Source organism: Tasmannia lanceolata, unplaced genomic scaffold, assembly GCF_043159265.1.
Source record: "Tasmannia lanceolata isolate RefF3 unplaced genomic scaffold, GAP_Taslan_0.1 ptg000007l, whole genome shotgun sequence".
NCBI classification, from domain to species: domain Eukaryota; kingdom Viridiplantae; phylum Streptophyta; class Magnoliopsida; order Canellales; family Winteraceae; genus Tasmannia; species Tasmannia lanceolata.
This window is the reverse complement of record NW_027518684.1, coordinates 3,052,203-3,068,512: the sequence shown is the minus strand read 5'-3', so window position 1 is coordinate 3,068,512 and position 16,310 is coordinate 3,052,203. Positions and strand designations below refer to the sequence as shown.

At 39.8% G+C, this 16,310-nt stretch overlaps 4 protein-coding genes across 6 annotated transcripts; all 4 read right to left on the bottom strand.

Moving 5' to 3' along the window:
- Window positions 1-882: 882 nt before the first annotated feature.
- Window positions 883-3,033, bottom strand: LOC143881252 (uncharacterized). Its single transcript, XM_077384240.1, has one exon. It carries the CDS (start codon window positions 3,031-3,033, stop codon window positions 883-885), a length of 2,151 nt encoding a protein of 716 aa, XP_077240355.1.
- A 320-nt stretch (window positions 3,034-3,353) lies between these two features.
- On the bottom strand, window positions 3,354-4,184 carry LOC143881251 (uncharacterized). Its single transcript, XM_077384239.1, has one exon. The coding sequence runs from the start codon at window positions 4,182-4,184 to the stop codon at window positions 3,354-3,356; it is 831 nt and encodes a 276-aa protein (XP_077240354.1).
- Window positions 4,185-7,347, bottom strand: LOC143881444 (uncharacterized). 2 transcript variants are annotated; one of them, XM_077384512.1, is made up of 3 exons: window positions 6,625-7,347; window positions 4,840-5,785; window positions 4,185-4,320 (listed from the first exon to the last, which is right to left on the bottom strand). In XM_077384512.1, the coding sequence occupies exons 1-2, from the start codon at window positions 7,112-7,114 to the stop codon at window positions 4,857-4,859; spliced, it is 1,419 nt and encodes a 472-aa protein (XP_077240627.1). In that variant the 5' UTR covers window positions 7,115-7,347; the 3' UTR covers window positions 4,185-4,320; window positions 4,840-4,856. The 2 variants fall into 2 exon arrangements, with proteins under 2 accessions (XP_077240627.1, XP_077240626.1); XM_077384511.1 differs by lacking the exon at window positions 4,185-4,320 and having other exon boundaries at window positions 4,642-5,785; window positions 6,625-7,346.
- A 3,179-nt stretch (window positions 7,348-10,526) lies between these two features.
- On the bottom strand, window positions 10,527-15,442 carry LOC143880798 (Thioredoxin superfamily protein). 2 transcript variants are annotated; one of them, XM_077383780.1, is made up of 3 exons: window positions 14,915-15,442; window positions 11,295-11,487; window positions 10,527-10,775 (listed from the first exon to the last, which is right to left on the bottom strand). In XM_077383780.1, exons 1-2 carry the CDS (start codon window positions 15,374-15,376, stop codon window positions 11,317-11,319), a joined length of 633 nt encoding a protein of 210 aa, XP_077239895.1. In that variant the 5' UTR covers window positions 15,377-15,442; the 3' UTR covers window positions 10,527-10,775; window positions 11,295-11,316. The 2 variants fall into 2 exon arrangements, with proteins under 2 accessions (XP_077239895.1, XP_077239894.1); XM_077383779.1 differs by lacking the exon at window positions 10,527-10,775 and having other exon boundaries at window positions 11,103-11,487.
- Window positions 15,443-16,310: the final 868 nt, after the last annotated feature.

The following is a 16,310-nucleotide window of genomic DNA, read 5'->3' as shown; positions in this document are numbered from 1 at the left end:
AGTTTTTGAATTTTTGTTTTTTGACATCTTTACTAGGAGAAGGGAAATGGAGGTTTGTGATATTATGTTTAGTATTCTCTTATTTCATCTACATACTAGAAAAATAGGGTTTAGATATTCTCCAATCATACAATCATCAGAGTTTGTAATTTCTGTAAGATTTCTTGTTTCTAAAAAGAGAATCCCCATATTTACATCTACCAAAAGGAGAATTACATTTAGTACTTACTATGTTGCTGATTGCCAGGGGATATATACTTAACGTTTCGATTTTATTTTTTTATTTTATTTTTGGTAGGTAAATGGGGTTAGGCAAGACCCCAACCCATATAAAACACAAAAGGATTACAATGAGAGAGCTACAAAACTGCCAGAATGAAGGGAACACACTCCATTGAAAATACATTGAAGAGAAGAACAATAACTAAAGGGGCATAATATCAAGAGAGCTTCTAATCCAGGGGAAGATCCTGAAAACATCAATATCTAATATATATTTTTCCAGAGAAATCTTCAATGGAGATGGATAAAAGATCCTTTGGAAGGCTTTGTTTGGGGATGTCTTTTCCTTTGATCGGGCAGTCATGCTTGGAGAGGAAATCAGCACCTCTATTCGCTTCTCTCCATGTATGGGATATGATCCAATTCTGAAAAGATCATAGTTCAGATTTTATCTGGTGCAGTAAGTGTTTTTTCTTCCAAATGCGGGGAATGAGGCCTCTAATGGTGTTAACTGCAAGGAGGGAATCAGATTTGATCCAAAGATTTGTTATGTTTTTTTCCATTGCCAGCTTAATACCATAGAATATTGCATCGATTTCTAGTTCTTGGATTGTAGCGGCAGCAGTGTTAATGGAGAAGGCAGTTAAGGGCTCTCCAGAGTTATCTCTCAGTAACCCTCCCAATAGCAGCAAGGTCTCCTACCAAAGCAGCATCAGAATTTAGTTTACACCGGCCTGTTTCTGGAGGGGACCAATGGCAGTATTTTGGACCAATGACATTCACAAAAAGAGGGAGCTGAAGGTTCTGACAGAGGGAATAGGCTCTAGAGGAAGGGAGGTCGTTTAGACCCAGATGAATGCACCTTGATCTGATAATAAGGAGAATTTCATTGAGGACTGATTTCTTGTGCTGGAATCTTTGTTCATGAATTCTCTTGTTTCGTTCTGTCCAAATGTGATAAATGGAGGCATTGAAAGCAATCCCGAGACCAATTGCTGATTGGGTTTTTCCCCTGGTGGTTTGCCTGTTCCATTCTTCTTCCATTTGTAAAGAATGAAGGGGTTTCCTCTTATAGCTGAATCTCCATAGAACGAATCTCCAAATCCAAGCTGAGTAGGCACATTTAAAGAACAAATGGTTTGTGTCTTCCCTTTCAACCAAACATAATGGGCAGTGAATGTCTCTGGAGGGCCCCTGGTAGGACAGCTTATCTCTAGTACTTAGCTTGTTAAGGATGGCTTGCCATCCTACAAAGCTGTGCTTCGGAATATGGCCATGGTACCAGATACTTTTGAACCAAGGAACTCTAGGATGGTGGTTACGAAGGGATTCCCAGGCAGTTTTAATGGTGAAAGACCCATCAGGATTGGGCTTCCAAACAGCATGATTTCCTGAACCAGGAGTATGAATTACCTTTTCAAGTAGAGGAAGGAACCCAGGAAGGCAGTTTATGATATCTCTGTTCCAATTTCCTTCTGTGAATATTTCATCGATATGGACGTTATTGGGTGAAGCTCTGAAGATCCTTCTTCCTAGATAGAGATCACGGAGGGGGCCATCTGGGTGCCAAGGTTGGGTCCAAAAGTCAATCCCGACTCCATCATCGATTGTGTAGCAGATAAGATTTTTTGCTTTCTCTCTAGAACTTAAGACAATTCGAGCTCCCCAAGACATTTTTTGAGGAGGCTTGAGAGTCCAGAAATTCCTTCTCCTGATATATTTGGCCTTGAACCAAATTGACCACAGAGTTTGCTTGTCATTGATAATGTTCCATAGCTGCTTAAGTTTACAAGCTTCACTGATGTCTTGAAGCCTTCGAATTCCTAACCCCCCTTCAGCTTTTGGAGTGTAGAGAGTAGCCCAGTTCACCGTGTGATATGAATTTCTGATTTCTGAACCTCCCCAAATAAAATTTCTGAAAATTTGCTCGATCTTGTTTAAAGTTGCAGCCGGGATATGAAAAACAGCAGACCAGAAAAGGTTGAAAGAGTTCAGAACAGAGCGAGTAAGTTCAAGTCTGCCTGATCGAGTCAACATCTTGGAGGACCAGGTTGAGATTCTCTTCCGAATTTTTGAGAGGAGGGGGATGCAATCTGATGAAGAAAGCCTCGTTGTAATAAGGGGGAGCCCCAAGTACTTGATTGGAAGTTCACCCTCAGAAATGTTAAGAGTGTTTATGATCATATTCTTGAAGCAATTTTGGCCTTTGGAGAAAAAAATTTCGCTCTTTGATTTATTTACTTCAAGGCCCGAACAAACAGAGAATTTTGCAATGCAATCTCTAATGCCCCGGCAAGTGAGAAGGGTGGCTTCTGCAAAGATTAGCAAATCGTCAGCAAAAAGGAGGTGGGAGATGACCGTACCTCTTTTGGAGAATGGGATACAGATAGAACCCTTAGCTAGGGCCTCTTCCATGATGCAAGTGAACATCTCCATGCAAATGCAAAAGAGAAGGGGAGAGAGGGGGTCCCCTTGGCGAAGACCATTGCTGGAACTGAAGAAACCACATGGAGATCCATTAATCAGCACAGAGAATTGAGGTTTTTCAATGCACTGTTGAGTCCATTGGAGCCAAGTTTCATGGAATCCCATTTTTTTCATGAATTGGAGGAGAGAGTGATGGTTTACATTATCAAAAGCCTTTTTAAGGTCTAATTTGAGACACAAAGTAGGATTTTTGCTATCGAGATGGAAATTCTGGACTAGATCTTGGGCTAGAAGAATGTTATCTTGGATAAGTCTTCCCCTTATAAAGGCAGATTGCTGAGGACTAACTAATTCATTCATAACAACTCTAAGCCTGTTTGCCATCACTTTAGTAATGATCTTGTAAAGGAAATTGCACAAGGAGATTGGACGGAACATTTCTGGGGCTGAAGCATCCAAAGTCTTGGGGATCAGGGAGATGAAGGTGGTATTAATTTCAAGGAGGAGGTTTTTTGACGAGAAAAAATATTGGATGGACTCAGTAACCTCAGTCCCAACTAAATACCAGAAACTTTTGAAAAAACTTTCGTTAAATCCATCAGGCCCAGGGGCCTTTTCCCCATCACAGTGCTTGATAACAAATTCTATTTCATCTTGGGTAATAGGTCTGACCAGGTGGGAATACTGGGTTGGAAGGAGTTTGGTTATGGGTTCAGGAATTTCTGAGCTGGGGGAATGAGGTTCTTATGTTTGTTTAAAAGGTTTTGAAAGAAAAGAACCAGGGAATTTGAAATTTGATCTGGATCAGAAGAGATTGTGCCATCAGGGGAGGAGAGGGCTTGGATGCTGTTGTGATTTCTTCTAGTTTTTAAAGCTACATGAAAAAAAGCAAAGTTGGAATCTCCCAGGTTAAGCCAACTAATTCTGGCTTTTTGCCTGAGGAGGGATTCCTCTAAGTTGGAGAGGGAGACGACATTCTGCTTGGCTTCAAATTCTTTGGATTTCAGAAGGGAATTTGCAGGGTCAGAAGCTAGCTGGGTTTGAATGTTATCAAGGTCGAGTTTGGCAATGGGAAGTTGATTATCAACCCTACCAAAAATGTTCCTATTCCAGGTCTTGATGCTCTCTTTTACTGCTTTAAGCTTTTTTACCACTCTGAACATGGGATTACCTTTAATGTTGGTGGCCCAACCTTTCTCAACAACCTCATAGAGTGAAAGATCATCTAACCACATATTTAGGAACCTGAAGGGAGTTTTCCTTTTAGCATTTTCTTGGCCTATCTGAACAATGAGGAGAGAGTGATCAGAAAGCCCAGAGTTTTTGTAGTTAGTGTTAGCCAAGGTAAGAGGGAAATTGCAGAGCCATTCCTCATTTACCAGGCAACGATCAAGCCTCCTGAGCTTCAGAGTACCAGTGTTTGAGCAGTTAGACCACGAGTAGAAGTGCCCCACTGAACGGACTTCGGCAAGAGCACAATCAAAGACGCAATCATTGAATTCTTCAACATCTGCTTGAATGAGATTCTTCAACATCTACTTAACGTTTTGATTGCTGAAGGAAGAGACGGCTTTTGATTATTCTATTCGAGAATAACTTGTCTTGCTATAACATCCTTTTACACCCTTTATTTTGATACTTACACCCCTCATTTTGGTAGACATCCGTTCCCTAATTACAATTAGACTTAGAGTCACAACAGAACTTCAAAATTCACACCAAACTGAAAGGAGCAGCTCAAAGTAAATTGAATACCATCAATCCTGAGATTTAATATGACGCACTGAAAAGAATGCATAATAGATTAAGGTTAACTAAAACAGCTTAACAATAACAGTTATTTGATGTCATAAAAAATAAAATAAAAACAGTTATTTGCTTAAATTGCAACACTAAAATAAATCACAGAGCACCAACCAAAACACCACAGGAACAATGTAATCATTAGAAAGGTATATCGTACAACAGTCACATTTCAAACAAAGTACGATACAAGAAAGAAATGACATCCAGGGATGGAATTGCTTCACGTAGAAATTGTTGAGAGATACAGAAAATTATTTACATAATAAAGCACGCAAAGTGACCTAACAATGATTATTGAACTATGCAAGTACACACTTGCAAATGAAACACAAGAATAAAAAAGTGGAAGTGGAAAAGGGGAACATATTTGAATAAATTTTATACCGTTTTCTATCTTAGGATCACTGTTTAACAGGCTCATCATCTTCAATGTCCCAAGTCAGATCCTCCTCTTCATCAGCAGCACTTAGACGCTTGCAAAAATCAACCCTAGTTGGGCTTCCACCAGAAGTCACTTTATTCTCATCACTGCTACCAAGATCTTCAATTTCATCCCACCCAAGGTCATCATCCTCCTGAACCGATGGTTGGCTCGACACAACTGAGAAATCACTATGCTTACTCAACTCACCAGGATCCGATTTCCCTTTCAAAAACATCTTATCATTGGATTTTTCCACTGAATCATCACTAGTTGTTCCAGCAAGTTCTGCCTTTCCTTCCGACAGCAATTTCCCATTAGACTCTTGACTGCTAGTGGGTTTTGCAACAGAGTTCTTATCGCTAGGTTTGCTATCAGAACTTTTCTCCTCTGTATCAGCAACAACCTGAGCAGGCTCAACCTGCAGCACATCAATAGGTTTCTCTTCCTTCTCCAACTCTCTGTTTTCAGGCAAATCATTCTTTGACTCCAAGACATTAGTCTCTTCTTCGTCATCATCGACCTCCCAACTTAATTCCTCTTCATTTTCCCTTGAAATTGCCCTCTTTACAAGGTTAGCCCTAGCATCCTCCACCTGCTTGAGCTTGTGAACTCTATAAAAATACCTAGTCCAAAACATCTCGTGATCAACAACATTCGGAACAAGATTACTAAACATCCCTTCCACAACCGCATTCTCACTGCAGAGATTCATAATCTCCTCCCCCTTCTCTGCCAATGAAAACCCCAATTTCCATTGCTTAAAATCATCCAAATCATCCGGTTCCTCGCAGTAAGTATTTGAATCCGACTGAATTCCAACAACCTGTGCTTCGAATCTACTATACCGTTTCGAATTCAAAGTCGAACTACTAACATTCTGAGCATCAGAAGAATCACTATCATGATCTGCAGTGTGAAACAACCAATTACTCCAAAAGCTTAAGCTGTTAGCGTTCGTGTTATTTAATCATTTATACTTCAACAGTCCCCCTCACGTGTGAACCTGCTTTTTTGGGTTGGCTAAAAGCGGGTTGGCTATACACGTGGCACATGTGGCCCCTCTTTTGGGTTGGGTGTGCACGTGGCACATGTGGCCCCTCTTTTGGGTTGGGTGTGCACGTGGCACATGTGGCCCCTCTTTCGAGTTGGCCGTGCACGTGGACTTTTAATATTAAGGAGTTGTTTGGTTTTGAACTCATTTTCAATATTAGGCCCTGTTTGGATTGCAAGAATTTTGTGGAAAAAAAATTGGAAAGGGAAATACTTCTAAAATGTCCAACCTTTTATACACACCTAAAAAGATAATTCAAACCAACCCTATTCAATTTTTATTTAGAGGGACCTTTAATTTATGATGGAGGAATGCGAGACTCACAGGCGCCCTTAAAACAAAAGGGTAAAAGGGCGCCCCCATATGCCAATATTGACATATGGGGGCACCCTTTTACTCCTTTTTTGTGAGGGCACCTGTGAGTCTAGCATTCCTCTTTGTGATGATATAACTCTAAATTAACCATAATCACATAATTTCCCTCTAAATGGTGAAAGAAAAACTCCATCAGAAATGTTTTCTTGCAATCCAAACAGGGCCTTGAAGAGTTAGTTGGGTTTTGAATTCAAGACCTGCCATGAGGCAATAGCTCTGATACCATGTGAAATCGCAACCAATTACTCCAAAAGCTAAAGGAGTTAGTGTTGGTGTTATTTAATCATTTATACTCCAACAAAGAGGATCGAGTCCTTACCATGGGTGATATCTGAGATGATATCAGTGGTCCCACGCCAGACGGAGCTTCCGTATTCGTCGATCGCCTGCCCAACGGATTCGATCGATTCCTGTGCAACAGAAGCACCCGTCTCTAGCGAGTATGGGAGTTCTTTCACAACACGGCTCGCCACCTCACGGATCACCACCGTTTCTTTCTTCAGCCCACACCTGAATTCCTCGAGATCGCGGCGGTACGTTTCGAGAATCGATTCAGATTTTGAAGCAAAGGTTTTGATCAGCCCACCAAATCCCCAACCACCACCACCACCAGATGAATTAGGGTTAGGGTTAGGGTTTTGTTCATTGAATTGGATTTTTTGGCCTGGATCTGCTTCGAGTCTGTCTTCTACTTCTCTAGAGAAATTAGGGTTGGGGTTAGGGTTAGGGTTTGTTGGAGATTCGGATTTGGATTTCTGAGTAAGTGAGGGTTCTAGGTCATCGGAGAATACGGATTTGAAGAAATCCATGGAGGATCCGGAAAGATATTTGGGAGGAGAGGAAGTGGAGATTAGGGTTAGGGTTAGGGTTAGGATTTGGGAGAAACCCTTTCGGGAGCAGGAGGTTTTGACTTTTGAGACGAGAGGTGAAATGAAATGGAAAAAGATTGCAAGGCTACGAAATTAGTAGGTGCACGCCGTCTTCTCTTTATAACCTGTTGTTTCCGACAAAGACTGATTTTGACGATCCGTTTGGTTGCCGTGGAAATGTGGAAATGGGAAGTGAAAAATGAGAGAATTTGATTGTAGAGAGGTGCAACTAGGGTCGGGTTGGGTCGAGTTGAGGCCAACCCGAAACTGTCAACCCAAACTCGACCCGACCCGACCTGACCTGACTCAACCCGATGAAGGCTAACCCAACCTGAAAAATTAATATCTTAACCCGAACCCCACCTGATTTACGACCTGATTTACCAATTTGGGTCAGGTTGAGTCGGGTTGGTAGGGTTGACCCGGTTACGGTGATATCTTCCCTCTTTAGGTTTTATGTTCTATAAAAAGAAAACAGAAAAATGGTAAAAAAAATAATTTGTAAATGTCTGGTTTTGATGGCAGGTTAGGTTAACCCGACACCTCAACCCGAACCCAACTCAAACACAGCCTAACCTGTGATTTTTTCAGGTTGAACCCAATCCGAGTTGCATCCTAATTATTTGCCATAACAGTGAAGTAAAATTTCACGTGAAATATTAGAGAATGAAATCAAATCAAGATCAAATATTTTGATATTAGAAGATTTGATTTGATTAGGCTATATTGGTTGGTTGGGTTAGATTAGGCAAGTGAATTAGATTGGGACAATGTCTTTCCATAATTGTCTTATTCTCTTACTATGTTTATCATTTGAGTGTTCTTTAAAAACACTCCTTGTGCTTAATGTAAATCATCCAAGAATTAGTGAAATCTCAGAATTTATCATGGTATCAGAGCGGGTCGATCCAACCTCGCCATAAGCACAACGATAGCAACACCGCCATCCGTCCGGCTGCATTAGACAATAGTGTCTTCTCCTTCCATCTCTTGTTTCGAAGTCTTGAGTGTACCTTGTCTCATTCCCCTGTTTTGATCCTGGTTCCTACAAATAGTCGTCCATCTCATGACCTCCATTTCTATGCACGGTGAAGGGCAAAGGCAAAGCATGCCACATGATCTTAAAAACCCATTCCTCTGTTATTTATGTAAATGACTTGCTGTTGTGATTTGATTAGATAAGGGAGAGTTCAATCCCCTCATTTCACACCCATTCCTTTGGCCACAAACCCCATCTCCAACTATCCATAATGGCACCCAGTTGTCTTGCTTTTCTTAGAAATTAGAATCTCTTCTACATCCCACCAGTTTTCTCAATGTAGCTGATATTTTTTGTCATCGTTTTGCCGCTAGTTGCCGCCCACCTCTTTGTTTTTTTCTTCTTCTCATCTTTGTTGCCCATTCCGGCATTGGTTCATTGTGACCTATTTCTTGCCCATTCCGGCATTCGTCCATAGGGACTCATTTCTTGCCCATTCCGGCATTGGTCCATACTCACCCATCTCTTGCCGATTCCGACATTGGTCCATGTTGACCCATTTCTTGCCCATTCCAGCAATGGTCCATAGCGACCCATTTCCAGAAGGTTCGGTATTCAAAATCTGCCTAAATATGACACGCTCATTCAGGCTTGAGTCAAATCCAGTTCATTGAAGCTCTTCGTGGCTTATCTTCATGCGGCACATTTTTCAACAACATGCGACAATCATCTTCAGCAATATCGGCAACATACATCAAACAGACATCAATTGTGACAATGTGCATCAAAATTTACAAATTGTTTATATTTCTTTTTGGAGATATCTATTGTAATCAAGCGTATATTGATTTTCAATCCATATACGTTTAAGGAGGCATATTAGATAATGAAATCAAATCAAGATCAAATATTCTGAGATTAGAAGATTTGATTTGATTAGGCTATATTGGTTGGTTGGGTTAGAGTAGGCAAGTGAATTAGATTAGGATAGTGTCTTTCCATAATTGTCTTATTCTTTTGCTATGTTTATCATTTGAGTGTTCTATAAAAACACTCATTGTAAATCATCCAAGAATTAGTGAAATCTAGTTAACTTACCAACCTCTCCAAAAGCTTAAGCTGTTGGAGAAAGGTGTTATTTATCTTTTAGTGAAATTCAAATGAAAATTTTACCAAAAGAACAAAAATGTGAATTCCATGAAAAAATTTATTTTGACTATGTTACTATTAGGTTGCATCAACTACCGGCATATTTGGCAACCATGAAAATAAAATTTGTGGAATACTCTGTTTACAGAGATGATGTTTGACAATCAGCAAAAATTACTCCACGGAACTGATAAGGAAGGAGAGGGAGAGAATTGAGTGGGCCAGGTACAGACGGCTTAAAAAAATTCTCTAAAAACTAAAGAAAACAAAATTCTGATTTAGAATTGTTTTTGTTTTCTTGGTTTTTAGGAGCTTCGCACGCTCCCCGCTCACTCCCACGTCCTCCTCATGCTTGATAAAGGTAAAATTACATGGTTTTTTGTTTTCAAGGTTTCCGACGAATGCCCAAGAAACTGTGGAAAGTGGGCCGTGTTCGGCTGTCGTTTTTTACTCATTTTTTACTTCTCACCCTTCTTTCCGTCAGCAAGCGAGTAGCATATCCTCCCATATTTTCAGGTTTTAGAAATTTGAATTTCTCACTTAAAATCCAAGAAACACTGCCAGGACAGCAGTAGCAGCTTGATCATGAACCCTCTTTTACACTGTTTTCAAACTTAAAACCTGGATTCTAAATCCGCTTATCCAAATGGCCCCTAAGAGAAATGAGATTGCACAGGGAAGCAGATAATGCGAAGCTGAAACATAAGGAAAACAAAAACTATATTTTGAGTCGAGTTTTTCTTTTCTTTATTTTTCAGCTACTTCTCATCCTCTCGTCTCTCTCCCTCTTAAGTCTCTCCCTCTCCACCCTCCTTGGCTCTCCTACCACCATTTGATAAACTAATATTCCATGGTAAAAACTTTCGTGGCTGCCATGGCAATAGTCTTACATATTTCTAAAGAACAGTGGCATAAAATCAAGTGTAGAGGTACGTAGTATAATGTAATGGGATAACATTATAACAACAGGTGGCCTATGGCCTTGTTTAGATTGTAAGAATTTTATGGAGAAGTTTGGAAAGGAAAATTATTTCTAAACTTTCTTTGTCTAACGCACAGAAAGCGATAGCTTGAACCAAATCTGTTCAATTTTTACTTCGTAATTGCAGTTGGGAGGAGAAAAATCTCAATAATATTCAGAGACTGCATTTCACGTATCATATGATACTTCAACTCTTGGGGTCCATATGGTTGCTTTCCTCCTAGAGAGACCCAAGGAAAGTCGCCGAAAACTTAAATTTTCACCCCTTTTTTCCTCATAACTAGTAGTGTCGAATGTGAAACGGGATTCCTGCTGGACGTCTCACTCTAAACTAAACTCAACAAAGCCTTTGTTCCAAACTAGTTGGGGTCAGCTATAAGATTCATTTCATAGAAGAGTGGCAAAGTTTTTCGGCCGGCTGCCAACCTGACGCCAACCCTCCTCCTTTATCCTGGCTTGGGACGGGCTGTGAACAACACAGGCGGAGTTTCCTGTTGGACCACGTGGTAAAAAAAATTACCTGTTATAATCTTGCCCCAACAAAGCAGAAAATAAAATATTGCAAGGAAAAGCTTGAAAAGCCCTGACACCACCTAATACACTTCACTTCCCTTCAGATTTTTTTTTAATAACCAAACACCCATTTTCACCCCACTCTACTTCCATTTCACGTGGGAGCTACATCACTACATCTCAGAAGGGGGCTTGAGAAAATACAGTTGAGAGGAGAAAAACCAAGAAGGGATAAACCCTAGTCTAGTATGCATGGGTTTTGCAAATCAATGTTCGCAAAAATATCCATCAAATACTCAAGCAAGTAAGCAACAACGCAAACAGTTTGTGATTCCAAACTCAGGGTTAGTTTAAAGACTTAGACATAGGACCATCACATTGACTACACGATTTGTCACAATTTTCTCCATCATCATGTTCTACGTTCAGAAGATGGTGTATGCATAAGGTGTAGCTAAGAATAAACCATGTTTAACTTAAACTTACAAAGATCTTACAATTTTGTTTTGGGAAACATGGTCAAGGTAAACCATTGCCTTTGTTTTTTGGTGGTTGCTTGATTTGGAGCAGATGAGATAGACCTGCAATTACATGGAGCCGACTAGTTGGAATACCTGTCTTCGCCAGAGCTATTCCGTATTTGTCCAATAGAACAAAGCAAGGAACATACTTGATATCATAGTGGAGAAGCTACATAGACATAAAAAAGAACCACAGAAACAGATCAGTTTAAATTTCCCACCAATTACTTTATAAAATTGTTCATGTATGTATGAGCCCATATTTTTCTTCTTTTATGTGTATGTGACAAAGTATGCACAAGCACAAGCTCATAGCACAGGAAAAAATAAGGATAAAGAAAAAATTGTCTAAAAATAAGATAAATGGTAAACTGTGAAGTTTATGAGACATTAAAAATGCATGGAATGAGATCCATAAGATGAGCACACATGACCTACCAACAATAATCATCACTATGGAGCTTGAAAGGCAAGTTAGATGATTTTTTTGCCTTTGCCAGTTGCACAACCATCACCATCGTCAAGTCAATTTAGCGTAAATTGATGCGTTTAACCTGAATGATTAGGCATGTATTATGTAGTACTAAGTTTCTGATGAACAACATTAGTCCCCTTCCCCTGAATGGGTCCCTATGGCCCAGGTTGCTTAAAACTCAATTTTGATGGTACCAGCCTGGGTAATCCAGGGCCGGCGGGGATAGGCGGGATCCTTAGAGATGATGGTGGAAACACCCTATGGACCTTCTCAGTGCCAATAGGCTTACAGATTCTAACACTCTGTTGGTCTCGAAAATTTGAGAGTTTGGTACTGGTTTGCTGTTTAGGAACCCTAGGTCTTGACATTCTACAGATAACTGCGGTTTTTCTTGGTTCTTTGAAGCTTAAAGATTTGGTTTTGGTCGTATTTTCTATCGCTTCTGCGATTTGTTTTCTCTAGGGAAGAACCCCGTTTCTCTTTGATCATGTCAACCTCTTTAATTTGCAAAATCAATGAATTGGCTGTCATTATTAAACTATGACATTTGTTGATAATTGCATATGATACTCCCCTTAATGCACAGCAAATGTGATGCCCACATACAGGACGTTATACCAGTACTTTACAACTTGCTCCTTACTTGTTTTTCTTGGAAAATGTCCACCACAAGATGTAAAATTACCACCCATTTCACTCTATTTACAACGTCTGCAATAACTCTTGAATTGGATGCATTCTCTATAACGTCTAAAATTTAAAATTTTGGTTCATGGTTTAAAAGTCAGGCTACAGATTCTTGCTTTGAGATGTTTATCAGTTTATGCATAGTTTCTTATTTCAATGTATATGTTTGGTAACGTGAATGATATTGGCTTTATATATTTTATCTTTTTCCATCTAGAAAGCTAAGTCTGGAAATGGCTACAATATGAATTAAAGAACAAAGGACTTTATTAGCCTTGAAATGAGATCAATCTACTTTCCATCAAACAGAACACAAAACTATAGAAAATTTTAGGACTAGTATGCCGACGACGGCCCTTTATTTTAACGTGATTGGAGTAAAAACCAACAATAATAAGAAAAATTAAAAGCTTGGGGGAAGAAAAAAAGAAGAAAAAAAACACAATATATAAAATATCCCAAGCAATTGGAGAAACATGGATGGAACCAAACACTAAGGGACCATTTGGATACATGGATTTTAGAATCTTGGATTTCCACAAAATCCTAGATGGGGGACGAGAGCAGGAGACTCCGTAGCTTTCTGATTTCGCGTCCTTCTTTCCGTCGAGCAAGAGAGTAGGTGATTGTCCCGTGTTTCCAGGTTTTAGAAATCCCAGGATGGGGGAGAGATTTCTAAAACCTGGATTTCTTACTTAAAATCTAGGATTCTAAAGAGAAGCGAGACTAAGAGTGCGGAAGACTGCCATGGCTTTCAAACTAAAACCTGGATTCTAAAATCCAAGTATCCAAACAGCCCCTGAAAAAATTAAAGAAGGATTCTAATCAGCATTTCTCAACAACACCATCAGGTTATAAATGTACTTTAAGGACAAAAAATGGGCTGAAAACATGTCCTTAACATCATCTTCCAGGAAAAGTATAGCAAATACTGCCATCTTTACACTTTTAAAACTTCTATAAAATGTATTTGTTTGATCGACTATAATTTTTATCAACTATGGAGAACTGCAAACTTGAAATGTCTCATTTACCAGATATCTATTGCTGAACCTGCTTCCTACCGCTTAACTAGGCTTGTGCCACAATGATTCTTTATACATTGGTGTAGGAGAAATTTGTTATTCTATTTGTTACTTGTTCTAAGGACCCACTAATTGAAAGCAGTATGAATTGCAATTTGTGTGATCTCTTAGGGTTTTTTTTTAACTTTATAAAAATTATTGATTATTGCATAACAACCATTGTTTACCCCACCCACTCACGCAAGCATGCACGCACCACACCGCCACCCACGCCCACCCACACACCTCGCCATAGAGCAAATTCCTGACCTCATCCCTAATACATGCCACCATTCTAAGAGAAGAAGACTCATAAGAACCAAACAATAAATATAAGGCTTGATGTGTAAATGTTGTGCTTGTGATGTGTGTGTGTGTGTGTGGGGGGGGGGGGGGGGGGGGGGGGGGGGGGGGTTGGGGGTGGGGGGGGGAGTGTTATTTGAGTCCTTTTAATTCATAAGGGGCATTAGAGTCTTTTTACATCTAAATAGCATAAGTTCTTTGAGTTATGGCTATTTTAAATAGGCCCCACACATGTATTACGAAAATTTACGTGGGAGCAAACCTTTATGTCCTAAGAAAGGGGTACCTTAGTCCATCAGGCTTTTTATTTATCTGATAGAAATACTTTATGTTGGGTTTGGAAGAAAAACACTACCCTTATTTGTTATTTGATGTTGAGAGCTTGTTGGACAAAATAATTTCTTCTTCTTTGAGAAATCCTCGTACTTCCTAACCTATGACTTGGAATTGGAGCAAGAAGACACATTTCTCATGGCAACAAATCAACTCCAATCAACCTGCAGCACCCACATGATGGATTTCTTATCACAATGAGAAACGCAATGTTCAAAGTTCATAACATTTGTCACTGCAACTTCCTCACAAGCTCACAAGGTCGCCAATCAACCTGCAGCACCCACATGATGGATTTCTTATCACAATGAGAAACACAATGTTCTAAGTTGATAAAATTTGTCACTGCAACTTCCTCATAAGCTCACAAGGTCACCAATCTAAAAAGGGACATCTCACAGTGTCTCAAACAAACCAAGAAACTCCCTACCTATGAGTCTATGACTCAGAAGTTTAGCAATTGATCATGAGAAATGTTACTTCCTATTCATCCATGACCCCAAACTAACTCCAATCCAGACCTGGTGGGGAATCATTTTTACAGTTACAAATCAGATTATTAGTTCAAATTATTCAAAATATACCAAACATGATTAATTTCTTTAAGTGCAATCTCGATAGTGAATGCTTTATAACACCAGAACATTATCTTCATTCAAGGAACTAGCAATAAAAAGTTCAAATTTTAGGAGGAGAATGAAAGGAATTACTCCAAAATTCAAAATTCAAAATACCTCAGGCAACCATTTTTCATTCTCGGCATCGGCCATGACAACATTGAGCCATTCGGAATTCCTCGACTCCAATTCCATGACGAGATCGAGCAAGGAATTACAAAGCCTGCATTTCGGCGAATAAAACTCGATCACTGTTGCCTCTTTCCCGCTCGCAAGCGCTGAAGCTAGGGCTCGATGCTCTGCTTCTCCTTGTTCTTCCGGAGACAAGATTTTTCTCTTAGGATTCTTCTCCTTCATTTTTAAATTGATCTGGTAGGGTTTGAAGGCTCCAGTGGAGGGATCTAGGGCTTTGGAAGCTGATTCGAAGAGATTGAGAGCGAGAGAAGGAATGTTTTGTAGGGATTTGAAGAGCCAGGGACCTTCGAAGCTGCATAGATTAGGGTTTTTAGGGTTTTTGTTCAGATCCCACGGCCATTTGAAGCAGAGAAGAGGATTCTTCGGAGGAGCTTCTATTTTCATTATTAGGAACTGATATTTACACACCTTTGATCCTCACGCCATTTTTAGGACATTTCAATTCTCGGGGGATTTGGAGATGGATTTGGAAATGTTTTTCCATCTCATGGAAAAACATTTCTTCAGAATAATCTCCATACATTGGTTTCTTGAATTGATTTCAGTTATTGGTTTCTTGAATTGATTTCAGTTGTTCCAATGTAAAGGGTAAATTGACGAGGGTATTTGTTTTCCACTGTTATAGAGGCCACATATCCAGGGTAAATATAACTTTTCTGCCTCCTCCAGTTTACACTGATTAGATCAAAGGGCTAGGATCATTCATTTTCTCGATACGATATTTGGGCCACCACTGATCTACCCTGAGACCATTAAATCAATGGTTTGGATCATCGAAATAAGTGGGCGCCCACTGTATCATCTATCTACACATTTTTGCTAAAAACCATGTTTTAAACAGCATTTTGCTAACTATGGAATTGCAAGCGGGGATTTATTTTATCCTTGAATAAGCTTTGGCTATCCTCCGTTCACACCGAGAACAGCCCCAATGGTTAGGGCATACTATACAAGCCAGGCAGCCAATCCCAGATGTTTGTTCAAGACAAAATTATCTGAACAAGATAGCCAATCCCCAAAACAGCTTATCCAAGAATTTCTATCCCCGCCACATTGGATTAGAACTCCCACATAGATCTTAACATTGCCCCTTTGCGCCCTATCCGTTGTGCCATGTGGCTAGATCCTGGCCCCATATTTACTTATACTGTGATTCCATGTGCTTCACATGAGAATATAAACAAGTTTAAGAAATGTAGATAACATATTCCAACTCTTCCTAGAGTTCATGTAAGCAACCTAGATTTGCTTTTCCTTTAGAGGTAATTGGGGCCCTTCTCTTTCTCAAAAGTGAAGTGAGGAAACAAACCCTAGTCAA

Bases quoted from the DNA above. Each gene is read 5' to 3' on its own strand.
- LOC143881252 (XM_077384240.1), bottom strand. From the start codon at position 3,033: ATGGCAAACAGGCTTAGAGTTGTTATGAATGAATTAGTTAGTCCTCAG.
- LOC143881251 (XM_077384239.1), bottom strand. From the start codon at position 4,184: ATGTTGAAGAATCTCATTCAAGCAGATGTTGAAGAATTCAATGATTGC.
- LOC143881444 (XM_077384512.1), bottom strand. From the start codon at position 7,114: ATGGATTTCTTCAAATCCGTATTCTCCGATGACCTAGAACCCTCACTT. The intron at 5,786-6,624 runs GTAAGGACTCGA...TTCACACTGCAG, and splicing joins CATCTCAGATATCACCCATG to ATCATGATAGTGATTCTTCT.
- LOC143880798 (XM_077383780.1), bottom strand. From the start codon at position 15,376: ATGAAAATAGAAGCTCCTCCGAAGAATCCTCTTCTCTGCTTCAAATGG. The intron at 11,488-14,914 runs GTATTTTGAATT...ATGTCTATGTAG, and splicing joins ATGAAAAATGGTTGCCTGAG to CTTCTCCACTATGATATCAA.